The sequence below is a fragment of the Schistocerca cancellata genome, chromosome 8 (genome assembly GCF_023864275.1).
Source record: "Schistocerca cancellata isolate TAMUIC-IGC-003103 chromosome 8, iqSchCanc2.1, whole genome shotgun sequence".
Taxonomy (NCBI): Eukaryota; Metazoa; Arthropoda; class Insecta; order Orthoptera; family Acrididae; genus Schistocerca; species Schistocerca cancellata.
The window spans coordinates 182,124,074-182,149,029 of record NC_064633.1 but is presented as its reverse complement, the minus strand read 5'-3'; the positions used below and the strand labels follow the sequence as shown (position 1 = coordinate 182,149,029).

Sequence of the window (24,956 nt, the reverse complement as noted above, 5' to 3'; positions counted from 1 at the left end):
GGATACAGAATTTATAATGGGAAACCAGAACCGAGGGCAATGAAACAATGTCCCCAGTTTGGAACAGGGTTTTTAGGAAACATAAAAACAATAGATTCAGTAATGTATTTCCAAGCAGTATCACCAAGAATTGCGACTCTAAGCTTTAAAACAATGAATAAAACCTATACAATAATAAATGCCCATGCCCCAACAAATGAAAAAAATTGTCTAACAAAAACAAAGGAAGGGGTAGATAAATTTTGGGACCTTCTAGAACAAACTGTGAACAGAGTAAATAAAAAGAATGTAAAAATCTTATTGGGAGATTTCAGTGCTCAGTTGGGAAAAGAAAGGAAATATAAAGATATAATTGGAAAATGGAGTCCACATAAATTTACGAACAAAAACGGTCAAAGACTTGTAGAACTCTGCAGAGAACACAACCTTATATCTAAATCAACATACTTTAAGAGGAAGCCAAGTAAACTTAAAACATGGAAACATCCAGACTGGAGGAAGGGGGAGTGGCAGCTAGACCATGTCTGTATGGACAAAAATTTTCATAAGGAGATCCACAATGTTAAAGTACTGAGAGGAGTAAACACAGGCTCAGACCATTATAAAACTAATAACATAAAAAGGAGGTTTGACCCACATCAGCTAATTAAAAATAATAAATACCAACAAATGACAGAAACCATCAAATTAACAAATGATCTAGAAAACTAGTGCCTAATCTTAAAAAAGAAGCAGAAAATCTAGCTCCCTTGAACCCCCGAAGGAAACATGCATGGTGGACATCAGAATGTGACAAATTCCATGAAGATAGACACCAAGCATGGCTAAAGTTTCAAACACACAAAACTGAAGATAATGCCATCATCCTAAAAAATTAAAGAAAAAAAATTCACACAAAATATTAGAAGAATCAAGAGAGGATTCCATAAAGATATTATAAACTCTATAGAAGGTAATTATCATAAAACCAACTCCAGGAACTAATATAAAATCTTTGGGAAACAACTACAACAAACTTCTGAATTGGGGGAACCCAAAGAACCCTTACAAATCAACATAAATACCCCAATAAAAACCAAACCTAACAGACTAGACCCTCCAACTTTCCAAGAAGTAGAAAAAAATTCTTAAAGAACAAAAAAATTATAAGGCATGTGGAGAAGATCAGGTTTTTGTTGAAATGTGGAAATATGCAAGTGACACAGCCAAGACCTCCTTACACATGGCTCTAAAAAAATTTGAGTAACAGAACGATTCCCCGAACATTGGACCACAGCTATCATCCACCCACTACACAAAAAGGGAGATAAGAGCAACCAAGACAACTACAGAGGAATCTCTCACATAGATTGCACATACAAAATTCTATCCAAGATCCTATATGAAAGAAGCAAGGAGCAGTTAGAACAGGAGTTAGGGGAGTATCAGGGAGGCTTCAGACCATGGAGAAGCTGTGCAGAGCAGATAATTAGTTTAAAATTGATTATGGCATACTACAAGAAACAGAACAAACCTCTGGCAATAACATTTGTAGATTTTAAGAAGGCATATGACTGTCTCCACAGACCTTCAGTATTAAAAATTTTAAGAAATCTAGGACTCCATCCAAAACTAATTAAAATAAAACAACTCACTCTAACCAATACCAAATCAAAAGTGAAGTTTAGAGGAGAAATTTCGGAACGATTCCTCATAAAAAGAGGCTTAAGACAAGGTGACTGCCTATCACCATTACTGTTCAACTGTGCACTAGAATACATAATGAGAGAATGGTACAAGGACAATCCAAAGATGATAAGAATTGGAAGTGCAAAAGATGATATTAGCTTAAACTGCTTGGGATTCACTGATGATCTTGCTCACCTAGCCAACACCGTTCAAGAAGCCAGGCAACAAGTGAAATCACTACAAGAAATAGCAGAGAAAGTAGGCCTTAGAAAATCATTTGAAAAAACGGAGATTATGCTAACTGATCCACCACTTGCAAACAAAATTACAATAGGAGAACAGGAAATCAAAATTGTTGATAAATTTAAATATTTAGGCAAAATAATAACATACAATCTAAATGAGAAGCCATCATGCCAGAATAGAATAAAAAAACTGAACTACCCAAATTACATTACCAAAACTACATACAACAAAAAAAACCTATCTATAGATGCAGAATTAAAACACTATAAAACAGTTACACAACCAGAAATAACGTATGTAGCTGAAACTATCTTCAAAACAACTAATACAGCAGAAATTGACAGAATACTAAAAATAGAAAGAAGAATAATTAGGACATGTATAAATAAACAGTATAAAATAAATGGACATTGGAGAATAGCATCAAATGAAACAGTATATAAGAAAACAGAACCAGTCATGAACACGATCAGGAAGAAACGCATCTCATTCTTTGGACATCTGATGAGAACTCCAGAAAACAGAATTAGTAAAAAAATAATACAAAAATTGTGGAATAGCAAAAGCGACATTAAATGGATCACAGAAATTAAGGAAGATATAAAAGAACTCCAAATTACAGTAGATGACCTAAAAAACAAGACAGAGAAAACCAGAATACTGCAAGACCTGCAAACCAGACTACAGATGAAAATCAATAAAAGGAGCACAGGAAGAGTGGTCTCAGATGAAGAAAGAAAGAAAATAGCTGAAAGAATGAAGAAATATTGGGCAGACAGAAGAGCAAAACACCTTTCATATAAGAATAGACTCTAATAATTATATTACCTAAATATCATATTAAGTTATTGTTGAGCCAAATTGTATCCCTGTGTAACAACTTGTTTACAACTTTGTATTTTTGACTAGAGTGGTCCAATGAAGGCGATCAAATAAATAATAATAAAAACAACACACAGGTGGGCAGATTTAAAATCCCAATGCACTTTGTAATATTATGGAGACCAAGAGTTATTTTGGTACTGCCCTCTTTGTATATTGTAAAGTGTTATACTAAAGGCAGAACTTCCTCATGTGGGACCAACACAAATAATTATATTAATGCCACACAGACCTTTATAAATCGTATCCATATAGAATAATATCAGTTGTATGCATTGTAACATCATAATCCAGGAGACTGGCGAAGTGTGTTACTCTTTCTTCAGATGTGGAAAAGGATACAATTTGAGACATGCAGAAATCTTGACCATTAGTCACATATATAAATATATTGAAGGTGTCATTTATGAGAGGCTGATGAAACAATTGAATAGCAGTCAAGAGCTACATGGAATCAAAATGAACTGATGTATTGCAGATGCGGCGTTTCCTATAGCAGTATTGTTGGAGAAGTAGTGTACAATAATGGAATCCTAATAATGACTCTCTGAACATAAAAAGAATCTGTGACTGATGTCTGGAAAGATCCTCAGGAGGTATCAGTGTGCCAAGATTAGATGAGATTAGATTAGTTTTTCGTTCCATAGATCCGTGCTGAGGAGATCCTCATGGATGTGGAACATGTAAATTATTATTATCATTATTATTATTATTTTTAACACCAAAAATTCCGCCCTGTTTTTGGCTATGAAAATATCCAGTCAACAAAGGAAAATTAGAGGAACCAAGTTGTGTAGTTGCAATTTTTTGTACATGGGCAGTGCAGAGTGTAATGATTAACTTACTAAATGCATTTTTTTTAATAAGAAAACCCTGATGAAATCAAAAGCTGCATCTTCGAATAAAAATGTTTCCCAGTGTAAAATTAAACAGCATTGCATTTTCTACAAGTGCTACTCACCTTTCATTTTACAGGCAGACTACATCTTCCCATCATTTCCTGTTCAGTTATCTCATGTATGTAGACAAAATAACTTCACAGAACTTGTGTTTAGGTAGTGCAGCTACTTTCAATTAAGTGAGTATTTATCTACAATTGTTAAACGAGCTACAAAGAAACTCGACAGCTGAAGGTGTCAACACACTGTCATACTGAAGAGCTGACTCCTAGTTTAACATGTTGTCAATATATATTCAGCAATATTGACTTCATTGTCTCTATCAATGGCTGGAATATTTTGTGCAGCTCAAAAGCATCACGTTAGTCTCAGCTCACACAACATATGAAGAGCTCCAGAGGCTTAAATTGGCTGCCTCTGTAACAAAGTACTTCACCTAGGTGTTGTGGAACATCAGATATTTCAATACAATTCAAGCAGTGTATTACAGCAGATTACTGTTGTAGATTTAAACATTATCAGTCCTATTCCATCAGACTTATTGATACCCACCTTGCAAGATATACTGTGGTTGTGTGATGAGTTGCTCCACTCAGTGCAGCCCATTCTCAAAGTGCCTGCAGTTCTTGAATGGAACAGATTTATATAGTGTGCCAGTAACACAATTAATGGTGAGAGAAGTGTAGTAACTTTCCGGTCATTCATTGATTTACACCCAAGTCACTACAACGTGGTTACATGGCTTTATAATACACTGTCAATGACAATAAGCAGCAAGATGCCACATTTATCAATCCATCCCCTTTTCTACCAACTATACATAAGTCACTGATAATGCCCCACTTGCAGATTAAGCACTTCTCAGCCAGGGCTTATAGAAACATATTTTACATGGAAGCTCACTTAAAACTACAAATAAGTACTCACTTAATAAACTGATAAATTCCACTATACAAACATGAGCTCAGTGAAGTTAATTTGTCTATTTACATAAGAGAACTGGACAGGAAATGCTTTGGAGATATAGTCTGCCTCTAAACTGGCAATTAAGCAGCACTCATGGTGGAGGAGGTTACCTTTCCTGGGGGAATGGTACAGCTGCCATACATGATGACTAAGAATCACTTGTTTGTGTAGTAATGTGTAACAGTGTACAGAGATTGGGAAATTGCCTGCTCATTCTTTATTTTGTGTACCTGTGAAGGACGGACAGCATGACCTACTTTCCCCTCATGCTTCGAACCTTCACCTCCGCCTTTCCGCCCTGTTACACTATTGCTCCATCAGTACACAATTCATCCCTTAATACAGCTCTACTGCATGTAAATGTGGCACACACTTTTAATATTGGCTCTAAACCACCTGATCTATCAATAAACATGAATTTTATACCATTAAAACACCTAGTACCAGGTGCAGAAGCATGAAACTGGAATTTCCCTCTAGATGGTGCTAGCTGTCAGTGTAGGGCCTGTGAGACCACGTCTGCAGTGTCATCTGCTTCCTGTAACAGCTGACGACAAATGTCAACACACAGTAACCCAAGTTCCATACATCGGTATCCATTTCAAACCTGTAAACAGGCCGAGTTTTGTGCCTACGAACTACAATTGGCAGACAGCATTGGTTTTCTATTATCATTTGAAGAAAACTGCTGCAGAGTCACATTGAATGCTTGTTGAAGCTTTCGGTGGATATGCTCTTGGGAAAACACAGTGTTTGAGTGGTTCAAAAAATTCAAAAGTGGTGATTTTGACATGAGAAATGACGAGTGCGGAAAACCACCAAAAAAGTTGGAAGACAGTGAATTGCAGGCCTTATTGGATGAAGATGATACTCAGACTCAATATGAACATGTGGAACAATTGAATGTGATGCAGAAAGCCGATCCTCTTCGGTTGAAAGCTATGGAAAAGGTGTAGAAAGTGGGAAAATGGGTTCTGCGTGAATTAAATGAAAGACAGCAAGCAAATCGAAAGACCACTTGTGAAATGGTGCTCGCCAGATACAAAGGAAAGTAGTTTCTCCATCGAATAGTGACAGGTGATGAAAAATGGATATATTTTGAGAATTTCAAGTGTTGCAAATCATGGGTGAATCCAGGCAAACCATCGAAATCCACTACAAGTCCAAATCGCTTAGGAAAGAAGACAATTCTCTGTGTTTGGTGGGATCAGGAGGGTGTCATCTATTACGAGCTTCTAAAATCTGGTGAAACTGTTAACACTGATTGCTACCAAAAGCAAATGATTGATTTAAATCGAGCATAATGTATAAAATGACCGGAATACGGAAAAAGGCAACAAAAAGTCATATTGCTCCATGATAATGCCCTGTCACACACAGCAAAATGGGTGAGGGAAATGATCGAGGCGTTCATTTGGGAAATACTAGGGCATGTGGCTTATTCTCCAGATTTGGCTCCATCTGATTATCATCCATTTGTGTCACTGGGACACACTCCCACTGAACAACACTTCAATTCATATGAAAATGTGTGAAAATGGCTTGCTGACTGGTTCGCTTCAAAAGAACTGTTTTTTTGGCATTCCATTCATAGCCTGCTGGAGAGGTAAGAGGAATGTATAAATAGCAATGGAGATTATTTTGAATAAAATATTGTTTAATAGTTATTGCTATCAAATTCCAGTTCCATACTTCTACACCTGGTAATGTGAGATATTGCATCTCCTGCAACATCGAAACTGCTAGTCCTGATGAGAAAAAAACATGAATAGGAGATAAAAAATGAATAGGATATTTTTGGTAGGAAATATAATATAGTTTAATTTTGTACTGGTACTGGGAAATGTCTTCTCTAGATGCTGCAGTTTTTGAGATATTTGAGAAAATCCTAAAAAGTGTAGGACGTATTTAATTATTCTCCAGTGATGATATTCTGTATGCAAACTAAGAGAAGTGCTAGACTTGATCAAATGGTTTATATCACTGACCTTTTTAGCCTTTATCGTTTATTTTCATCATAAAACCATTGTATTAGAATTCCCATTAGTAATATATTGCGGTACATGTCGTGTTGCTAATGTGCAGTGTGTTTTAGGTAGTCTTCTGTTTCCAGTAAGATTAGTTTTGGCTGATATATGTTTTCTTTGCTTTTTGGTTCATATGATTTGGGATTCTTCTTTTTGCCATTATTGATATGTATTTATTCATTTCATTCATTCATTGTACTCCATAGTTGCCCATGAAAGAGAGTCTTCATGAATGTGGAATGAGTCAAGATATGCATTAACAAAAATAAGGAAATCGTAGAATGTTAATCTGTGTGTTTTATTAACAAATGAACTATCTCTATACTTCTTAATGTTACTCGTGCTTATGTCAGCTAAGTTTGATCCTATAAATTAGAAAGAAAAGTTGTTACTATGAATAAGCTGGTGCATACTCAATTATAATAAATAGCTGATGTTTGTCTGGTATTGGCACATGTCATGTGTTTAATATTTACTAAATTATAGTGATATTTTTGAAAGAAAATAGTTGCCTACCTCTGTATATTGTTTTGGGGCGATGTGGGGTATCCTAGAACTCTGGTTCTAGAGATTTAACAAGTTATCACCAACAGTCAAGGACTCAATAGTATAGAGAGAAGTAATGTTAGCATAGGTCATAGATGTTGCATTCCACAACAGAGACTTTCTGAAGAAAATATCTTGCATAACACCAATGTGTCCGAGTGGTTAAGTTAGGAACTGCCAGTACGCCATCTGCTGCAATGGTAGTGTTGATGATCAACTAAGTAGTATCATGGTTTAAGGGTTTTGGGTGTTTTTCCTTTTCCATTTCATACTTACTTCCACCATTTATGGAAAATGCTTAAACTACATTGCAAATCTTGAAGCACATGATTAATTAGAGTTGTTTACAACTTTCTGTAGCTATGTGGCTATATGACCCGCACTATATTCCAGTGCCGGGTGTCAAGATTGTGAACAGTAATAAATAAATAAACGTGTATGCATTGAATCCAATTTACATTACATTACTACGTGTCATACGGCCTATACATTGTAATGTGTTCACAATATAACTCAGTAAATAGGACAGTGAGCATTTCTTCTTATATAGAAATCAGTCTGGTGGAGGAAGGGGGGGGGGGGGGAGTGAGTAACGATTAGAAATGACTGTAGTGCCAGTTTCCCTCCAGTTAAGTGTCATCGCTTGCTGCTCTTTGCAGCCAGAAGTGAAGTTGTCATATGGATAATTCTTTTACACGTATCACTTATAACAAAATGTAATTTATCATATTTTGAAACTTATGTGAGTATTTTGCATGTGGTAGTTTTGCCACTGTGTGAAGCCCCCTCACCAACAACCAGAATTACCTAATGTGGTTAAAAGTCTCCAGATTCCCAGTGCTGTTACATTTCAAAGGTGGCAGCTGACTTATTAAAAAATAACAACACTTAAAACCTTCTTTTGCTACTAATACAGCTTACGCTTTTGACTTAATTCTGGTACAGAAGACAGAATTTGCTTACATCCTTCCTAGTACACAGTGAGTAGAGACTGTTGTGCTCTGGGATCACTTGATGTGTAGTGCAACCTACACACCAGTTGAAACCAAAGTTGTTTGACTAAGATACAGGTCAAGTCTTTGAGCAGAACTGTCCAGCTGATTTGCTTGGTTTTTGTTTGACCTGTATTGCACTAATCCTTGCTTTGTCAATAGAGACCTTGTAATATTGGTAAGGAAAATGTGCAATTGTTTCTGTGTGCGGAGAGGGTTATTGTCTAAAGTGTTTGAATAAATTTAGTGATGTCGCCTTCAGCTACATCGTTACCCATCTGCTCTTGTGATCAACAACAATCCTAAAAAAGCGACTGAAGTATCACCTCTAGATGGATAGTTTGTCACTAATCCTTGTACCTCAGCTGCAGGAGAAGGTTTGTTTAGTAATTGTTAAGGATGTCTGGTGATCAGTTTGTACAGTATGCTTTAACTCTCATTAGTCCCAATGAGGTAATTTCACCGTAGTAACTACCACAGTGATTATTGAATTTAGTTATTTCCTGAAATGCCCACTTTACAAGCATCTCACTATCAATGGACCTAGGCAGATGAAGCTTGTGTGAAAAATGCAATGGAATAACTGAACTTGTTAACTGCTGTAATCGTGTCCTGTGTGACCCCAAGCCCCTTGGTCGTTTCCATCTGACAGAAAAAAGGCTATAATATTGATGCCTCATGCCTGTTATAATGTACTCTCAGATACTGAATGCATTTAGTGGTGATGTCCAGTGAATTCTGCCCATATAATATAGTTTGTTGATGCAGACTGTCAGTGGCATCTGGTGGAGCATTAAGACTTGTTGAACAGAAGTATATTCCCTTAACGGAGGTGTGATTGTGATTCAGGAAAGTTTGTAGACCATTCAGCCAAGCCTATCATTTGCATATTAATTGGGCTCCAACCATTTTGCGATCTCAAGATGTTCTTTAGTGTGTTAGTAAGTGGAAGTCAGAGGGTGTAAAATATGGTAAATTGTATGTATATTCCAACAATTTGTAGTTCAGAGCCTTCATTATTGTTATTATACAGGATGCTTTGCAGTTCATGTTACGCACTTCTAAAGGTTGTAGAGGGCAGTTAGTAGATCAAGTTTTAAATAGGAACTCATGTTCAGAAACAGTTCGTTTCCATGTTGCAAGGAAAATCTACTCAATCATGTGCTAGATGTTACTTAATTGGGGTAGACGTCAAACGGGCCGTCTTGGAGCAGGAGAGGCACCACAGGACATTTTATTTTCTACTGTCTATACTTTTACAAATAAATTCATAAAACTTTGTCAGCATGACCAGGAAGGATTCTGGATTCACGCTCATGGAAGTGGAAGTGCAAAAACATAACAAAATAATTTTTTTTTAGATATGAAATTTCATCATTTTTTCACTTACTGTTGGCTGCATTTGTTGCTATAGGTGCATTTTTCTTCACAAGTAAGAGAGATTCTTTGATGAATTTTGGATAGCATACAAACCATACTTACAGGTGTATGAAACTCTAGAATTTTCCAAATCTATTAAAAACTGTGGTAAAAATTGAGATAATTAACTACAAAATTTGATTTTTTTTCTAAACATAAAGTTAAAAACGTACCAGCTCATTCATTTTTTCATAAATTAAATAGATTCTTGAGTTTCAGACACCTGTATGTATGGTTTGTATGCTGTGCAAAATTCATCGAACAGTCTCTATTACTTATGAAGAAAAGTGTACCTATAGGAACAAATGCAGCCAATAGTAAGTGAAAAAATGATGAAATTTCACAAGTAAAAAAAATTATTTTGTTATGTTTTTGAACTTCCGCTGCTACAAGGGTGGATCCTGAATCCTTCCTGGTCATGCTGACAAAGCTTTATGAATTTACTTGTAAAAGTACAGACAGTGGAAATTAAAATGTCCTGTGGTGCCTCTCCTGCTCCAAGTCGGCCCGTTTGACGTCCTACACCCCTTAATGTAGTTCGCCTGTTATGGTTGACTACCCATGTTCATGAATGTTACGATGACACAATGTCACGTGATATCTTCTGTTTCCATTTGCTTGTTTTCATGCATCCTGGTGATGCATCATTTGACATTGTGGTGACTGATACTGCTGTAACAGGATGCCTGAGTACACATTTGCGGACTACACTAATATGTTGTTAGTTTACAGTGAAGCTCACTGTAACAGAAGAGAAGCTCAATGTCTGTACCATGATTATTTTCCAATTTGTGTGACTCCATCTCATCCCATGTTTGCCAGTGTAAAACAACAGCTGCAGGAAAAGTGGGAAATTCACAAGTGATAGAACAGACCGTGGTGCTCCAGAAAGGCAGCACACTGTCGTATCGGAAGAGGAAGTACTGCATCAGGTTGAAGAGAACCCATTGATGAGTACTCGAGCCATTGCATGTGACTTGCATGTGTCTCACTCATCTGTTTGGCGTGTTCCGCATGAACAGCAACTCCACCCATATCACCCTCAGAAGGTACATGCCATGCTCCCAGCAGATTTTGTGCCACATGTCAATTCCCGTACTTCATTTTTGCATCGTTATGTGGATTTTCGTCAGTTCCCAAGGTGAATTTTGTTCACCTACGAAGTGTGTTTCAACAGGAAGGTGTTTTGACTGCACAAAATAGCCCCACATCAATAAAATCCCAAAGCCACATTACATGAAGATTTCAGCACATCTTCGGATCCGTGTCTGCAATGGTCATGGGATTGGGCTGTTCATCCTTCCTCCCCACCTAACAGGTGCCAGATATTTGACATTCCTGCTACAAGTGCTGACGGTGGTTTTGGAAGATGTGCCATTGGACATTTGGCACAAATTGTGGTTCCACTGTGATGACACAGCAGTAATTTTGCAGTTCGTGTCTGAAAACATCTGAACATAGCCTACAGGGGCAGGTGGATCGGTCAAGGCAGACCACATGCTTGACCAACAAGATCCTCAGGTTTTACCCTCTTGAATTTTTTCTTGTGAGGTCACATGAAGAGTTTTGTTTATGAGACCCCTGTCCCGTTGGAGGAAGGTGTGGTTGCACGGACCTTGGTTGTGGCAGAATTGACTAGCCATACAACATGCATGTTGGAGAGAGTGTATGTTAACTTACTGTGCAGGTACACTGTGTGCACCGAACTTGGTGGCTGTCATATCAAACAGCTGCTGTAATATCACAGTAAAAAGGAGTGAAATCTGTGTATGTTGTTCTCCTCGTCACATGGATATGAACTGTTTCCTGACTTGATCTACTAAATTCCTTTTACGACCTCCAGAATTGTGTAATATGAATTGTGAAACATACTGTATATGGGCAAATGCATTGTCATACAGAAATATGATTTGTAGATCTAGTTCACTTCTTACTAATTTTTTCGTGCAGTTGATCCAGCAGAATTACATAATATGGACCAGTTACTGCTTGGTAATCAACCAGAAAATCCCCTTTTGTGTGATTTAATTAAAGCCTCTACCTCTAACCTTCCCAGCAGATGATGTTGACTGTCATTTTTGCTGTACATTACTGTTTAATTTCTGGTGTGAAATAGTAAACCCAAATATCATCATCGAAATTGGAATACAAAATCAAATGTATTTTTTTTAGTAGTCCAATCATTGTTGAAAAATCTGGTATATAGCTTTCCCACAGTTAATTCATGATTTAAAATGTACCATTCATACTCCTTCAGGGTATGTTATACTCCTGTAACACCAAATAGCAAATTGTACTTCACAATGTTTTCATTTGTTGCTACATTTTTCAGGCATCCGTCACATTGATCTTCTCCAAGAAATATTTGGCAACATAAGCACTCAGTCACCATTGGTTAGCTGTCAAAAATAGTGGAGGCCCCCCCTTCTCATAATCCTCCATCAACTTTGGATGAATTTCTTTTGATTGTACAGTATTTAAAACAAATAACTTTGTGGCACACAATATTTTATTAAGTCCATTGTACAAACAAAACTTTTCACAAACCAAACTGAAACTAGACTTCGAGACAGATTCCATCATTACATTCCTGTTCCAAACACAGAAGTTTCCACTGTCACAGCTCAGTTACCAGAGGACTTTAGCTCAGTGGATAAAACACCTATTACTTACACTAATTAGGCAGTATGTTACAACACAGCTAATAGTATTTAGCTTACCTTGAATACATAAAACAAGTGAAACTGTTGTGCAGAACAACTCTGGTATCGAAGCACAGGTAATGCAATTCCATTATGAGGTGATTTGAAGGCTTTGATCTTAAATTTAAGAGATATAATAGTGGCCGTGATTTAGTTGCTAACTCATTTAAGCCTATCTTCTCTTTGTTTTTGATTGTTTTCCTTTTATCACTTTAACAGAATAGTTGTACCAGAGTGTCTGCTTCTTATATACATTCCTCAAGATGGAATGTGATCATCTCTTGTAACATTATCATATAACTTGGTTATGATGCTAGATAATGTAATGACAAGGAGATACTCTTTAATGTTTTCGTGACAGTGATAAAGAACTTTGAGTGGTTATGCCAACAGCAAAACACTTAAAACATATAATCTCACTACTGTGGAGAGAAGGGTGCTGATACAGTGAACATTATATTCTAAGGTGAAGGTGCAATTGAAAATGCAAGATCTCTCAGAATTCCTAACAAAAAAGGCATGAAGTTTAGGAACATAACTGAATGCTGACAGCAGAAAAAATCCCCCTTCCTTGTTTTGTGAAGCTAAAGAAAATCACCTGAATATCTCACAAAGCACAAAATAGGCCATTAAGAGGAATGAGAATGACAATTCTTCATTCTTGCACAATTACACTTTTTTCAATCATTCCAGAGCTACATTTTATAAACAGTGTAAGTCAGGTGCCTGTTCATTCCATATAAAGGATGAACATTAATAAAACTGACAAACTGCAGGGATGGGCTCCTGACTGGAATTGGGGAAAAAAGGTCCTGTGAACGTGCGTCCAGGAACGGATGGTGTGCATGTGACAACAAATAGTCCCAGAACATAGTACAGAGAGAGAAATCCTCTGCCAATAACCCTTGCATTTATTGCAGGTGATACGGACAGTAGCGGTTGTCATGCAGGATACACATAATCGAACTTTGGCTTACACCATGTTTGTGGACCATTGCCTAGAGCTTCTACAAGGTTTCTCTCAATATCCTGTAAAACCTGGTCCTCAAAATCTGGTGTATGCACTATCTGCTGCCCCCTTGCATGTTCATCTGTCTAAAAGGACTCATGATCACACAAACACCCAAAAAAGGGCTTCAAATGTTATATGATGTGGTTGGTGTCTGTGAGGGTACTTGTTTTGGTATAACCATGCTGCCTCTCGACCGTTTCCATCTACTTGGCCATACACAAACACCATCTCGGCTTGTTTCCCGGCATGAAAACCGGACCATCCTACTGCTTACAGTACACTGTGCCAATTACACAGCCTGCAGTGCGCAAAGGAACACATGGCATATGGTCAGGGACTTTCATTCATCAGTGCCGTGTACTGTGGCAAAGCTGCAATTCTAAACACATTTTCACTAGATCTTTCTTCTCCATTTCCAGTCAAGAATCTGTCCCTGCAGCTTGTATGTTTTATTACTGGTCACCATGTATATTGCACTCTAATGTCTCTCGCATGATTTGTGCACCTCTCCGTAATCACGTAAACTTGTATGCTTCAGGTTATGAGCAGCTTCATATTATGAAGTTCTGGTGCAGTTTTCAAAATATTAACTGTTAAATATTGTGACATTTGTTATAATATGTTGAATAAAAGGTTGTGTTGTACAGAAAACTACACACACTATACAGAAATGTTGCTGTGATGGCCACCAACAACAGTGTATCCACCAATAACACAGTGCCTCCTTCTTGTTCTCAGAGCCCTTCTCATATCCCTTGCCTCATGCTACATCTCCTAGCTACAGGTATGTGAATGCAATGTAAAATATATCTCTGACCACATACATAGCTACTTACTATATGTAAGTGAAGGCCATGACCCGTATTGTTACAAAATCTTAGTGCTTTGTTGTTCTCTCTCAGTTAATTGATGTTCAACATTTTCCTGATGGCTGAAGCCTTCTGTGTTACATTTGGGTTGATAACAAGATGGTTCCTAGGAGTGGATGTGCTCCAGGTCTTGCAATTCTTTTCTTGTCAAGTTATATACCGCTTTGCCTGTCTCCTGTAGTTTCAGCCAGGATGTGGGATCTGTAAGATGTTTGATTTACTGTAACACAAGAACATTTTCTTTAAAAATGCAGAGAACATGCATCAAGAAATTTTATACCACTCAGGTACACAGAATATTTTGAGCTCCCTATGTGCTGTAAGTAACTGAAACCTGAATTTGAAATAAAGAAACCTGGAACAGGATGAATTGATAAATAAGAAAGAGAAAACACAGTTAAAGGGAGTAAATAACAAGAAGAGTGAGCCAGACAAGAGGTAGCACCTGTGTGATTACAGTGAAGTATCAAGTTGGGTTTTAAAGATTAGTGACACTTATTATATCTTTGTCCATAGCCAAACAAGTTGCATGTCATATTAGGCAGCCTTCTCTTTAGACACACTTACTCGGTTTCCATTTTGACAATGGGAGTTTCTTGCCCTTTGGCAAATCGCTGTATTCATTTTTCAATGAACAACTTTCGGAAGTAAGTTTATAAGTTTGTTTAAATTAGTGTATATTTAAGGATTAGTAGGCTACAGGCTACAAAACTACTGTGGTCTTGTGCCAACTTATTCTCTGCTTTTGTGTTAAGTTTGTCTATCAAACCATTGTCTATCAAACCATGTGTGACAAATGTGGTGGTAGCTGTAGAAATTTGAAAGAGGGGGTGTTCTTTGTAGACTGTAAGTTATGGTTTCATGGGGGCAAATGTAGCAGCGAGGAAATGTGGGTAGAAAATGAGACTCTTCCATGGCAGTGTAGGCTATGTAGAAAGGACAGAAAAATCACTGAACAGGAGGCAAAAACTTGTGCCCTTAAGGCTTAATTAGAAAACATGAACTTGGAATTATTTAGGTCAGGGGAGGAAAAAGAGACTGGGAATTGGGAAAAGGTAGCAAGCAAAGGGCGACAAAGGGAAACACTTGAAAAACTCCAGAAATTCAATTAGTAAACCAGTTTGGCTTGCCATCTGTAAGTGTAGGAAGGGCCTCATCCAGATTTAGTTGAAAGTAGGGTGAAGCAGAATATTAGTGTAAAGAAAAAAGACAGGTGGGGATCAAACCAGAATAGGAAAAGAAGAATTCTGCTTATAAGCAACAGTCAAGTGCTAGCCTTAGCCAGGTGGCAGAAAACTTGGGGCAACTGTGCAGAGACTTTGAGAAGGAAGATCAGGTAATTACAGTGGGGGCAGCAGGAAACAGACTGGCTATGAATCCAAGATACAGTATTAGGAATGACCTGGATAAAATAGGAGCAGAAACTGAGCACACAATTGTGGGGTTTGTGGAGATCTTTCAGTGCCATGATCAGCCCTGCGTAAACACTGCTGTAAGGCATGTTAACAGTGAGCTGAACAGGATGCTCCGGACACCGGCAAAATCTCACATAAATGTTGTTCCAGTAAATGCTATTGGTAGGTGGGGATACATTACACATGGCCTGCACCTGAATAGGATGGGGAAAAATAAGTTAGCTTCTCTATTAGCAGAAACTGTAATGGGTCCAGGCAGACAGGTTTTTTTTTTGGTTAAAGCCAAAGTCCAGATAGATAACAATCAAGATAAATAGAATAAAAGAAACTTCATGTACAGTAAATAGGGGTAAAGCTAAGGGCAGTATCAACTTACTTCATCAAAATATCAGGCGAATAAAAAATAAAGTAGATGAGTTATTAGTGTGTTTAGATGATCTCATAAATAAGAATGAGATAGATATACTCTGTCTGAACACCATGCAACTGTGGGCATGGATAGTGTCAGTATAAGTGGGTATAATTTAGCGTCTTACACTTGTAGATCTAGGAAGGATAAAGGAGGAGTTGCCATTTTCATAAAACAAGGGTATAAATGCAAAACTGTAGAAGTAAGCAAATTTTGTATTGATTAGCACTTTGAGGTTTGTGCATATGAACTTCAGCTAGATAATGTATGTATTGATATTAGCAACAGTGTACAGGTCCCCATTAGGAGGCTGGGAGCTGTTCATAAAAAAGTTTGACTCCCTATTATGTTGTCTGTCAGACAAATCTGCGGTGATTTCAATGTAAACTTTTTAAGTAATTCTGATAGGAAAATTGAACTAGAAGTGTTATTGACAACAAATATAACTTAGAATCAATTTCCCTATACGTATATCTCAAGACAGTAGCACGCTAATAGATAATGTATTTGTACAGAAAGAGGATGTAAAACAAACACATGCTTTCCCTGTGGTAAATGGATTATCAGACCATGAGGCACAACTGATTAACTTACAAAACCTAACAGGGTGCACAGTTCGGAAACCATTAAGTAAAAGTGTGAGGTTGCTTAAGATATGTTAATTGGGGAGATGTACATAATGAGCCAAATGCTAATGATAAATGCAACATATTTCTTGAAAAATTTATATTCCTTTTTGAACATTGTTCCCCAAAGAAAATTACTAAATGTAACACCACACACATTTCAAAGAAACCTTGGATTACTACAGGTATTAAAATGTCTGAGACAGCAAGAACTAGTAAAGATCCAGAAGTAATTTTATAAAAATTATTGTAACATACTGAGAAAAGTTGTAAGAAAATCAAGAAATATGTATGTTAGAGAAGAAATTAACAACTCCAGCAATAAAATAAAGTTAATATGGAACGTTGTTAGAAGGGAGACAGGAAAAGTAACCACTGAGGTAGGTAGTATTACTGTTAAAGAGAACGAGACCATCCTAACCAACAGTACACAGGTAGCTAATGTATTTAACAACCATTTCTTAAGTGTAGGAGAAAAAATTGGTGAGAACAGTTCAAAAGAAAAAGCCAGCCAGTGCATGGAAGAGTCTGTTTTGAAAAAAATTAGTCAAATTAAGTTTCACCTAACAACCTCTTGTGAAATAAGTAAAATTATTAAATCTTTGAAAAATAAATGTTCTGTTGGAGTAGATGACGTCTCTAATAAGATATTAAAACAATGTGAAGCAATTACAGCTGATTTACTGAGTCACATATGTAATGCATCACTAACTCTAGGTATTTTCCCAGACAGGTTAAAATATGCCATTGTCAGGCCTCTCTACAAAAAGAGGGACACCACAGATGTCAATCATTATCGGCCAGTATCCTTGCTTACAGCATTTTCAAAAATCTTCGAGAAAGAAATGTACTCAAGTGGTTAGCCATCTCAACAGTAATGGGATACTTAGTAAATCACAGTTCGGATTTCAAAAATGCTGTTCCACTGAGACAGCAATATACAATTTCACTGTCCACATAATACGGTCTTTAAATAGTAAAATGTCACCAATAGGAATTTTCCGTGACTTGTTCAAAACATTTGATTGTGTGAACAATGACATTATGTTACAGAAACTACAATTCTATGGTATAAATGGAAAAGCATATGAGTGATTTAAGTCATACCTACAGAACAGGAAGCAAAAAGTTTCCTTATATGGGTCAAGTGATTTAAATAAGTTTGCCACTTCATCTAACTGGTGTGAAATTACATTAGGTATTCCACAGGGTTCAATCATGAGTCCCCTTCTGCTCTTGATATATGTGAACGACTTCCCTTCCTATCTGAAACAGGAAGCTGAACTGACACTGTATGCTGATGATACAAGTATCATTATTAATCCAGTAATAGAAACTCCAATTGAGAATGGTACAAATAAAGTCTATGGAAAAGTCATTAATTGGTTTTCTGCAAATGGGCTTGCTCTAAACTTTGAAAAAACACAGTACATCCAATTTTTTGCTGCAAAAAGTACATATAGATGAGGATCTTAATTGGAAAATTCATATTTTGGATCTTCTAAAGTGACTACGTTCAGCAACTTTTGCAAGCAGAATAAATGCCAGTTTTGAGGATATAGAAATTAGTAAGCTAACATACTTTGCATACTCTCACTCTCTGGTGTGATACGGAATAATATTTTGGGGTAACTCGACATTTAGACAAAAAGTATTCACTACTCAAAAGAAAGTGCTTAGAATAATGTGTGGGGTTCATAGTTGCACACCTTGTAGGCATCTTTTTAAAAGATTGGGAATTCTTACAATAGCCTCACAGTAGATTTACCCACTAATGGAATTTGTTCTCAACAACATGGACCATTTAAAAACAACAGTGACATTCATGATTATAATACCAGAAAAAAGAAAGACTTACACTATCCTTTACTCAACCTATGTGTGGCACAGAAAGGGGCAAAATATACTGCTATAAAAATTTTCGACATATTACCAGATGAAATAAAATGTCTGACAGACAGCAGTAATAGCTTCAACAATAAATTGAAATCATATCTCCTTTACAACTCCTTCTATACCATAGATGAATTCTTGAATAGGAATAAATAAATCTATAAATATAGTATATGCATTTTTGTTTCATATGTGCATTTCTTGTGCACTTGACACATTCCACATCATAACAGCTACCGTACCATGCGATTGAACAATGGAACACGCAACCAACTAACTAACTAACTACAAGATAGTGATGAAAAATTATGGCCATTGCATGTCACCAACATTCTGTGCAGCACCGAGTCTCAAACCTGGAATCTTGCCTTTCACAAAAATTATCTTGCTGTTTGAGCCATCCAGGCAAAACTCATGATCTGCTGTTGAAGGCTTCCATTCTGTGAGAATCTGTCACCTACTTTCCAAGCATTGAAAAAGATAATATTCATACATTGCTGTACTTGTACTCCTAGTCGTTTGTGGAATGAATATTTCACTCTGTAGCAGATTTTCTCAACATTGGAAACTAATCCTTGCCATAATTCATCAAATGTGCTGATTCATGTTTTCAGACAACTGAATTTCTCCATTAATTTGATACATAATCCACCTGCAGACAGTTGATTCTAGCCTTCCTTCAGTTTCAACATCAGAATTTATCTCTTATTGGCAATTAGTGTAACAGAAACTTCAATATCTTTCATATCATACAAGCATATCTCTTATATTTTACAAAATATCATTGTAAAAATACATTATATTCCATTTATAAAGATTAATGTTTGCTTCAAATCAAATAGAGAAATCTCTCCTTGTGTAAGATATGACATATGAAAAAAATGTCTTACACATAAACGTGATGACATCAATATAATTAATATGTTGGCAGTAAGATGAAAGACATCAGCCTCAGGAATAAACAAGGTTTGTCCATAAAGTAATGAGACAGAGTTTGGTATAAAGAGTTTATTGATCCAGTCAGTACATAATGTTACAATTCTATAAAATAGTCTCTTGGGTGTCAACGCAGTGATGGCAACAGGATTTCCACTCTGCCTAACATCTTTCAGAGACTCTGTGACAGAGATGGTGGGAACATCATCGAAACAGTGATGTTTCAGGCCTCTTTTGAGCTTTTGGAACAGAAAAAAGTCTGGTGGGCTCATATCAGGGCTGTACAGTGGCTGTGACAACGTTGCAACCCCTATGACCAGGTAGGCAGTCACGACAAAGGCAGTGTAGGTGGTGATTGGAGGAGGGGGGTGGGGGTGGGGGGCACTCATTGAATGGCATACAGATAGCTCCAGGTCATTTTTAATGGTCACCTACCCGTTCTTGAACCACTGAAGAAGCAGGGCCCTTGAGAGACTGTTGTCTTTATAAGCATTCTTAACCAAGGCAAGGTCTCAAAAGTCGTTTTATCCCACTGAAAGAGAAAAATTAATTGTATAATGCTGCTCTATTGAACGCTCCATTTTTCACGTTTTCTGCTGCGACAAAAACTCAAATATAGCCTTTGTGCCATGCTTGTTCCTTACTGTGTCAAAGCTCGGATGTGACTCTCACCCTGTGTGTTGCTTAGCTGAGACCTCCCCCAACACCACACACAAAAGCGGTCCCACCCCACCCTGCCAGGGAGTGTGCTGCTGGTGACTGGAGCGCTGCTCGATGGCCAGTCTCATTGCTTTATGGACAAACTCTGTAGGTGGAGAGAGCCCATGGGAGATCCCAATCAATTAAAAAAAAAATCAGAAAAACTTTAAACATATCTATTAGTCAATCTTTCTATAAATTAGCTGAATATCTAGATTCAAGGATAGAAAAGCTCTGAACGCTACTGACGAGTAGCAGTGTTTCTGACGCGTAGGAATTTTTTTATAAACAGAGCACTGTATTTATAGATGTAGGCAACTGATTTTTGTGAAAAATCAATTTTGTGCTAATATTGGGTGACAAACAACAAGAGTTCTGTTTCGATTAATGCACTTGAGAAAGCAGCAGCTTTTCAAAGTAGCAGCTATTGTCAGATGATTCTTCTCCCAGTGTAATTCATGACAAAATGGTTTCTCTGGTGAACATGAACTATTTTGTCGGCTTTTGTTCTAATTTAGCGAACTTGAATACCTCTGATCAGTACAATGATAGTTTATTATTAGTGTTGTATACAGATTAATTTTCTGTGAGTTGCTTGTCTTTTGTTGTTGTATACCTTGACTCCTTCCGCATCCCTGAAGGTGGTCTTTCTTGATTGGGTCTACAGAACATGATCAGTGAGTGAATGAATGCAGTGTACAGCCTATGGTATAATATTTCATGCTAACATAATTCATATTTTGTTTTAAATCAGTCTTATGAAATTATTTTACAAAGGAAGTCATATTTATGTACCACTAGGAGCTGCTGATGAAACAAATTTATATTATACACAAATTTCATTCAAAACAACATCATGAGACACCATAAAATTATTGTAGCAGGTAATTTGGTATTGTGCTTACTGTGGCATTAATAAAAATAAAATTTTACATAGTCACTGTGTGTCATGTGATCAGGGATAAATTGTATTTATACAATTGAGGAATCATAGCACACTGCCCGTTTCCTTTCCCTGATGCTGTATGTATTGCACTCTATCTACTGATTTCTTAGGCCTCCCTTCCTATCCCAGAAAATTGTTGCCGTAACTTTTCCAGCTGATGGGATCTTTATTGCCTTTTTGGGATCAGATTCACCAGAAGTGGCCCATTGTTCTGATTGTTGCTTGATTTGTGAGGTGTAATGATGAATACAGATCTCATTGACAGTGACAACTTGATGCAGTAATTCCATCAGATCTAGTCTGAATTGCTCTTAAACATAAAGTTGAAATCCTTAGCTAGTTGTCCACCATCAGCAACCACAGGACCCTCATCTTAACATTTTTTTTCATAGCTTACTTATTAAGTAAAATATGGCTTCTGTTATGTCTCACACTGTCATTTGGTTGTTAGTGAGAACCTTGTCATTGAATTTTCAATGTCTCTTCAGCTTTCACGTCTGTCGAGTGTCTAGCATGATCATAATCGAAAATGGATGCCATGTTTAAACTTGTTGAAGCAATGTTGCAACTGTTGTCATTGATGCACCCAATTTCGCGTTTATTCTCATTGTGCAGTTTCCCATCCAATAGCAATTCACTGAAAGATACTGCACTTTTCCAACTAAAAAGAACATAGTACAAATTACTGAAATGATTACCAGATTCAAATTACCTGTGAATCTGTGTAATATTTTTTTAAATTTTTATTTTTTTTCTACTTGTAGTGTTGTCTAATTGTTGACATACTATGGTAATATCAAACTGTCTCATCAGTGACATTAGTTTTCATAAAAGGGTGTTTATTGAACTGCCCTTTTTGGCCACTTGTTTTCACAATTGCATGTATTTTCCAAATTCTGTGAGACACATGAGTTTATCCGTTCGTTAGAACATTGTTCAAAGCGTCCTTCACAGGACAGTGCATCTCTTATTGAACCAGGCATATGTTAGTTTATAATGTTGATAGAGAAGTAGCCTATACCTGACTATACAATTTCTAATGGTTTCTAATGTAATAAGAGCAAGAAGTAAGCCAAGAAACTTGATTCTTCCTGTTACAAAAATAAAGATTTTGTCTGATTGTTCGCAGTTGCAGTACGCGCTGCAGAAGCAGCACATACAGCTCCTGGGACAAGCTCAGCAGAAGCCAGCTGCCTTGGCAGGCCGACACAGGAGAAAATCAAATGCTGCTGATCCTAATAAATAGTGACACTTATGAAATTTCTGCTCACTACCTCAGTGATCGTATGAGGGGAGAAGCCAGATAGAAGCAAGAGATCTTTCTCAATAGGTGCCTTCCCCTAGGAGCAATTCTTGTGTAGAAAAATTTGGTGTGCTTATTGGAGAACAATTAGTCAGAAACCAGTGCTGTTCGTTGCTGTTTACAAGAGTGCTTCCGTCAGTTGTTGGAGATTGTTATTGTATTTGATGAACACTTCTCTCAGGGGAGGGGATGGGGGGCTGTTTGCCCGTAGTCTATCACTGCAGTGTGCAAGTGTGGTCATTTAATGAAGTTTTTTATATGAAAATTATATGTACAATATATATATATATTGATGTATATAAATGTATATATTTGAGATTAGTGTTGTGTGTTCTGTCTAGAAAGGTGCTGATGCCAGCGAGATCAAAGACTCATTATAAAAGAATATCGTATTAGATATTTTATATTTTTTACACAATATGTCATATGTAGACATATTTTATTTATTTGCCATGAGAGATGTGTTGTTTTATATCTTCCAGGAAATGCTTATTTCAGTAGCAACTTTGAAACTGGAATCCTGGTTCTCATGTAATAAAAATTAGCTGGCATACATTCCCACCTTCGTTTTTAATAGAACTGTCCTTCACGAGACTGTTACTTGACTTTCCTTTAAATTATATTAAATTTTATTTTTAAAGTATTATTCTTGTTTTTCCTTCCATATTATTTTGATGCCCATTTTTTCCTCTTTAAAACATCATAAGAATACATCTGTACAGAATTTCTCATCAAATGATGAATACATATGCCATATTTTTAGAACCCTTGGCTGAAGATTGAGCTGCCAGGTATATCTTATTCACAGAAGGAACTGCAGTGCAATGTTAGTGCTCATATCTGGGTTTATTATCTCTATGAATTTCCTTCTACATCTGTAGAGAACTAAATACCATGGTTCATATTGAGTGTTACGTCAGAGGAGTTTGCATTGGTTAAAAGTTTCAACTTAAATAGCCAGAGTATTTTATACGAAGAACACACAAGATGAAACTATTGACCAGATAAAATAGAGTTTGATACTTTCTGTTTCTGATTTTGATGAATTATTAGAATTAGGGATAGGAAAAACCAACCAGTTAAAATCAATACTGATATTTTAGTTCTGAATAACTAGTATTTTGCAGTATTCATTCGATCCATATTTTTCTAATAACTAGGTAAAAAAAACAGCTTATCAATTTACCACAGCAGCAGTGCTAAAACTTTGGGATTTTAAATAAAGTTATGTAAATTAATGTTTATTCACAAAATTTCCATTACTTTGAAATATTGGGTTGTTATAAAAAGTGGGAAGAGAGATCAGTGCCAGTTTAATAATGCTGACAGTTGGAAACTACTAACAAAGCTTGACATAAGGATCAGTACAGTGTTGCTGAGACAATACTGTGCCTCTTTTTGTGTGGCTTAGCCTATGAGGTATGGTATGCATGATGTGCAATGTGCAAGACTTGCCCCTATCTAACCAATATAATAATTTTTCGCTATCATCGTTGGACACTGTTGTAATGCAGAATAGCGCTGTCTGTAAAATGGAAATATTTTATAAAGTGCTGTAGCAATTAAGTACTGTGCTTCAGCTGCTCTACAATGTTCCTTGGACAAAAAGGTAAATTTGTAGATAAATGTATAATTTTATTGATGTGCTGTAAACTAGGGATAATAGCTATTCTTATTTTTGTGGTTGCTTCAGGGTGAAAAATTGAACCTATCCAAAAATAATGCTTCAGGAAAGTCACCAAGTTGTGACCTTTCGCTCTCTGCTGAAGATCTGATTTCTGCCACAGCCTCAACTCAATATTGAATGAGATTTCCCACACCACATTCATTAGAATTTATCAAGCATTGCTCAGAGTTTACATTTATTTGCTGGCAATAATAGCAAGAAAAAACAAAAAATTGATTATTTCAGAAACCGCTTAATTTGAGTGGTTGTAACAGTCATGCTAAATTGGAGATAAAAAAGCAGTACAACTCAAAACAGATTTTTTTCAGTGATAACCATTGTCCATAATTACAGTCATTCTTTCCTGTTTAGTTACTTAGTAGCTGACTGAAATCTGAAATTAATAGCAGTGAATTTCTTGATGAAAATTTAAGTGTAGCCTTTATCAAAAGGGTAGGCACATAGGAAATGGAGGTGGTGTGATACTGTAATCATCGTTGGAGACTTTGATCAGCCAACTGTCAATTGGGAAAATTGCAGTTTTGTTAGTGGTACGCATGACATCCTTAGAAACATTACTAAGTGCTTTATTTGAAAATTACCTGGAGCAGGTAGTTTAGAACCCCATTAAGGAGGGAAATATATATGGGATCAAATGACAACAAATAGACCTGACCCCTTTGAGGATGTCTTCATCGAAAATGGTATCAGTGACCATAATGCGGTTGTGGCTGCAATGATTACCAAAATACAAAGGGCGAGTAAAACAAGCAGAATGATATATATATTCAGTAAATCAGATAAAACATCAGTAGTGTCATATGTCAATGAGGAA

At 36.7% G+C, this 24,956-nt stretch overlaps 1 protein-coding gene across 2 annotated transcripts in view; it reads left to right on the top strand.

Moving 5' to 3' along the window:
- LOC126094773 (putative mediator of RNA polymerase II transcription subunit 26) overlaps nucleotides 1-23,098 on the top strand; it is a 261,755-nt gene extending 238,657 nt beyond the window's left edge. For both annotated transcript variants that reach the window (XM_049909325.1, XM_049909326.1), the window contains one exon: nucleotides 22,282-23,098. In XM_049909325.1, coding sequence (XP_049765282.1) covers nucleotides 22,282-22,398 — 117 coding nt within the window. In that variant the 3' untranslated portion in view covers nucleotides 22,399-23,098. The remainder of the gene's footprint in view (nucleotides 1-22,281) is intronic.
- The last annotated feature ends 1,858 nt before the right edge of the window (nucleotides 23,099-24,956 follow it).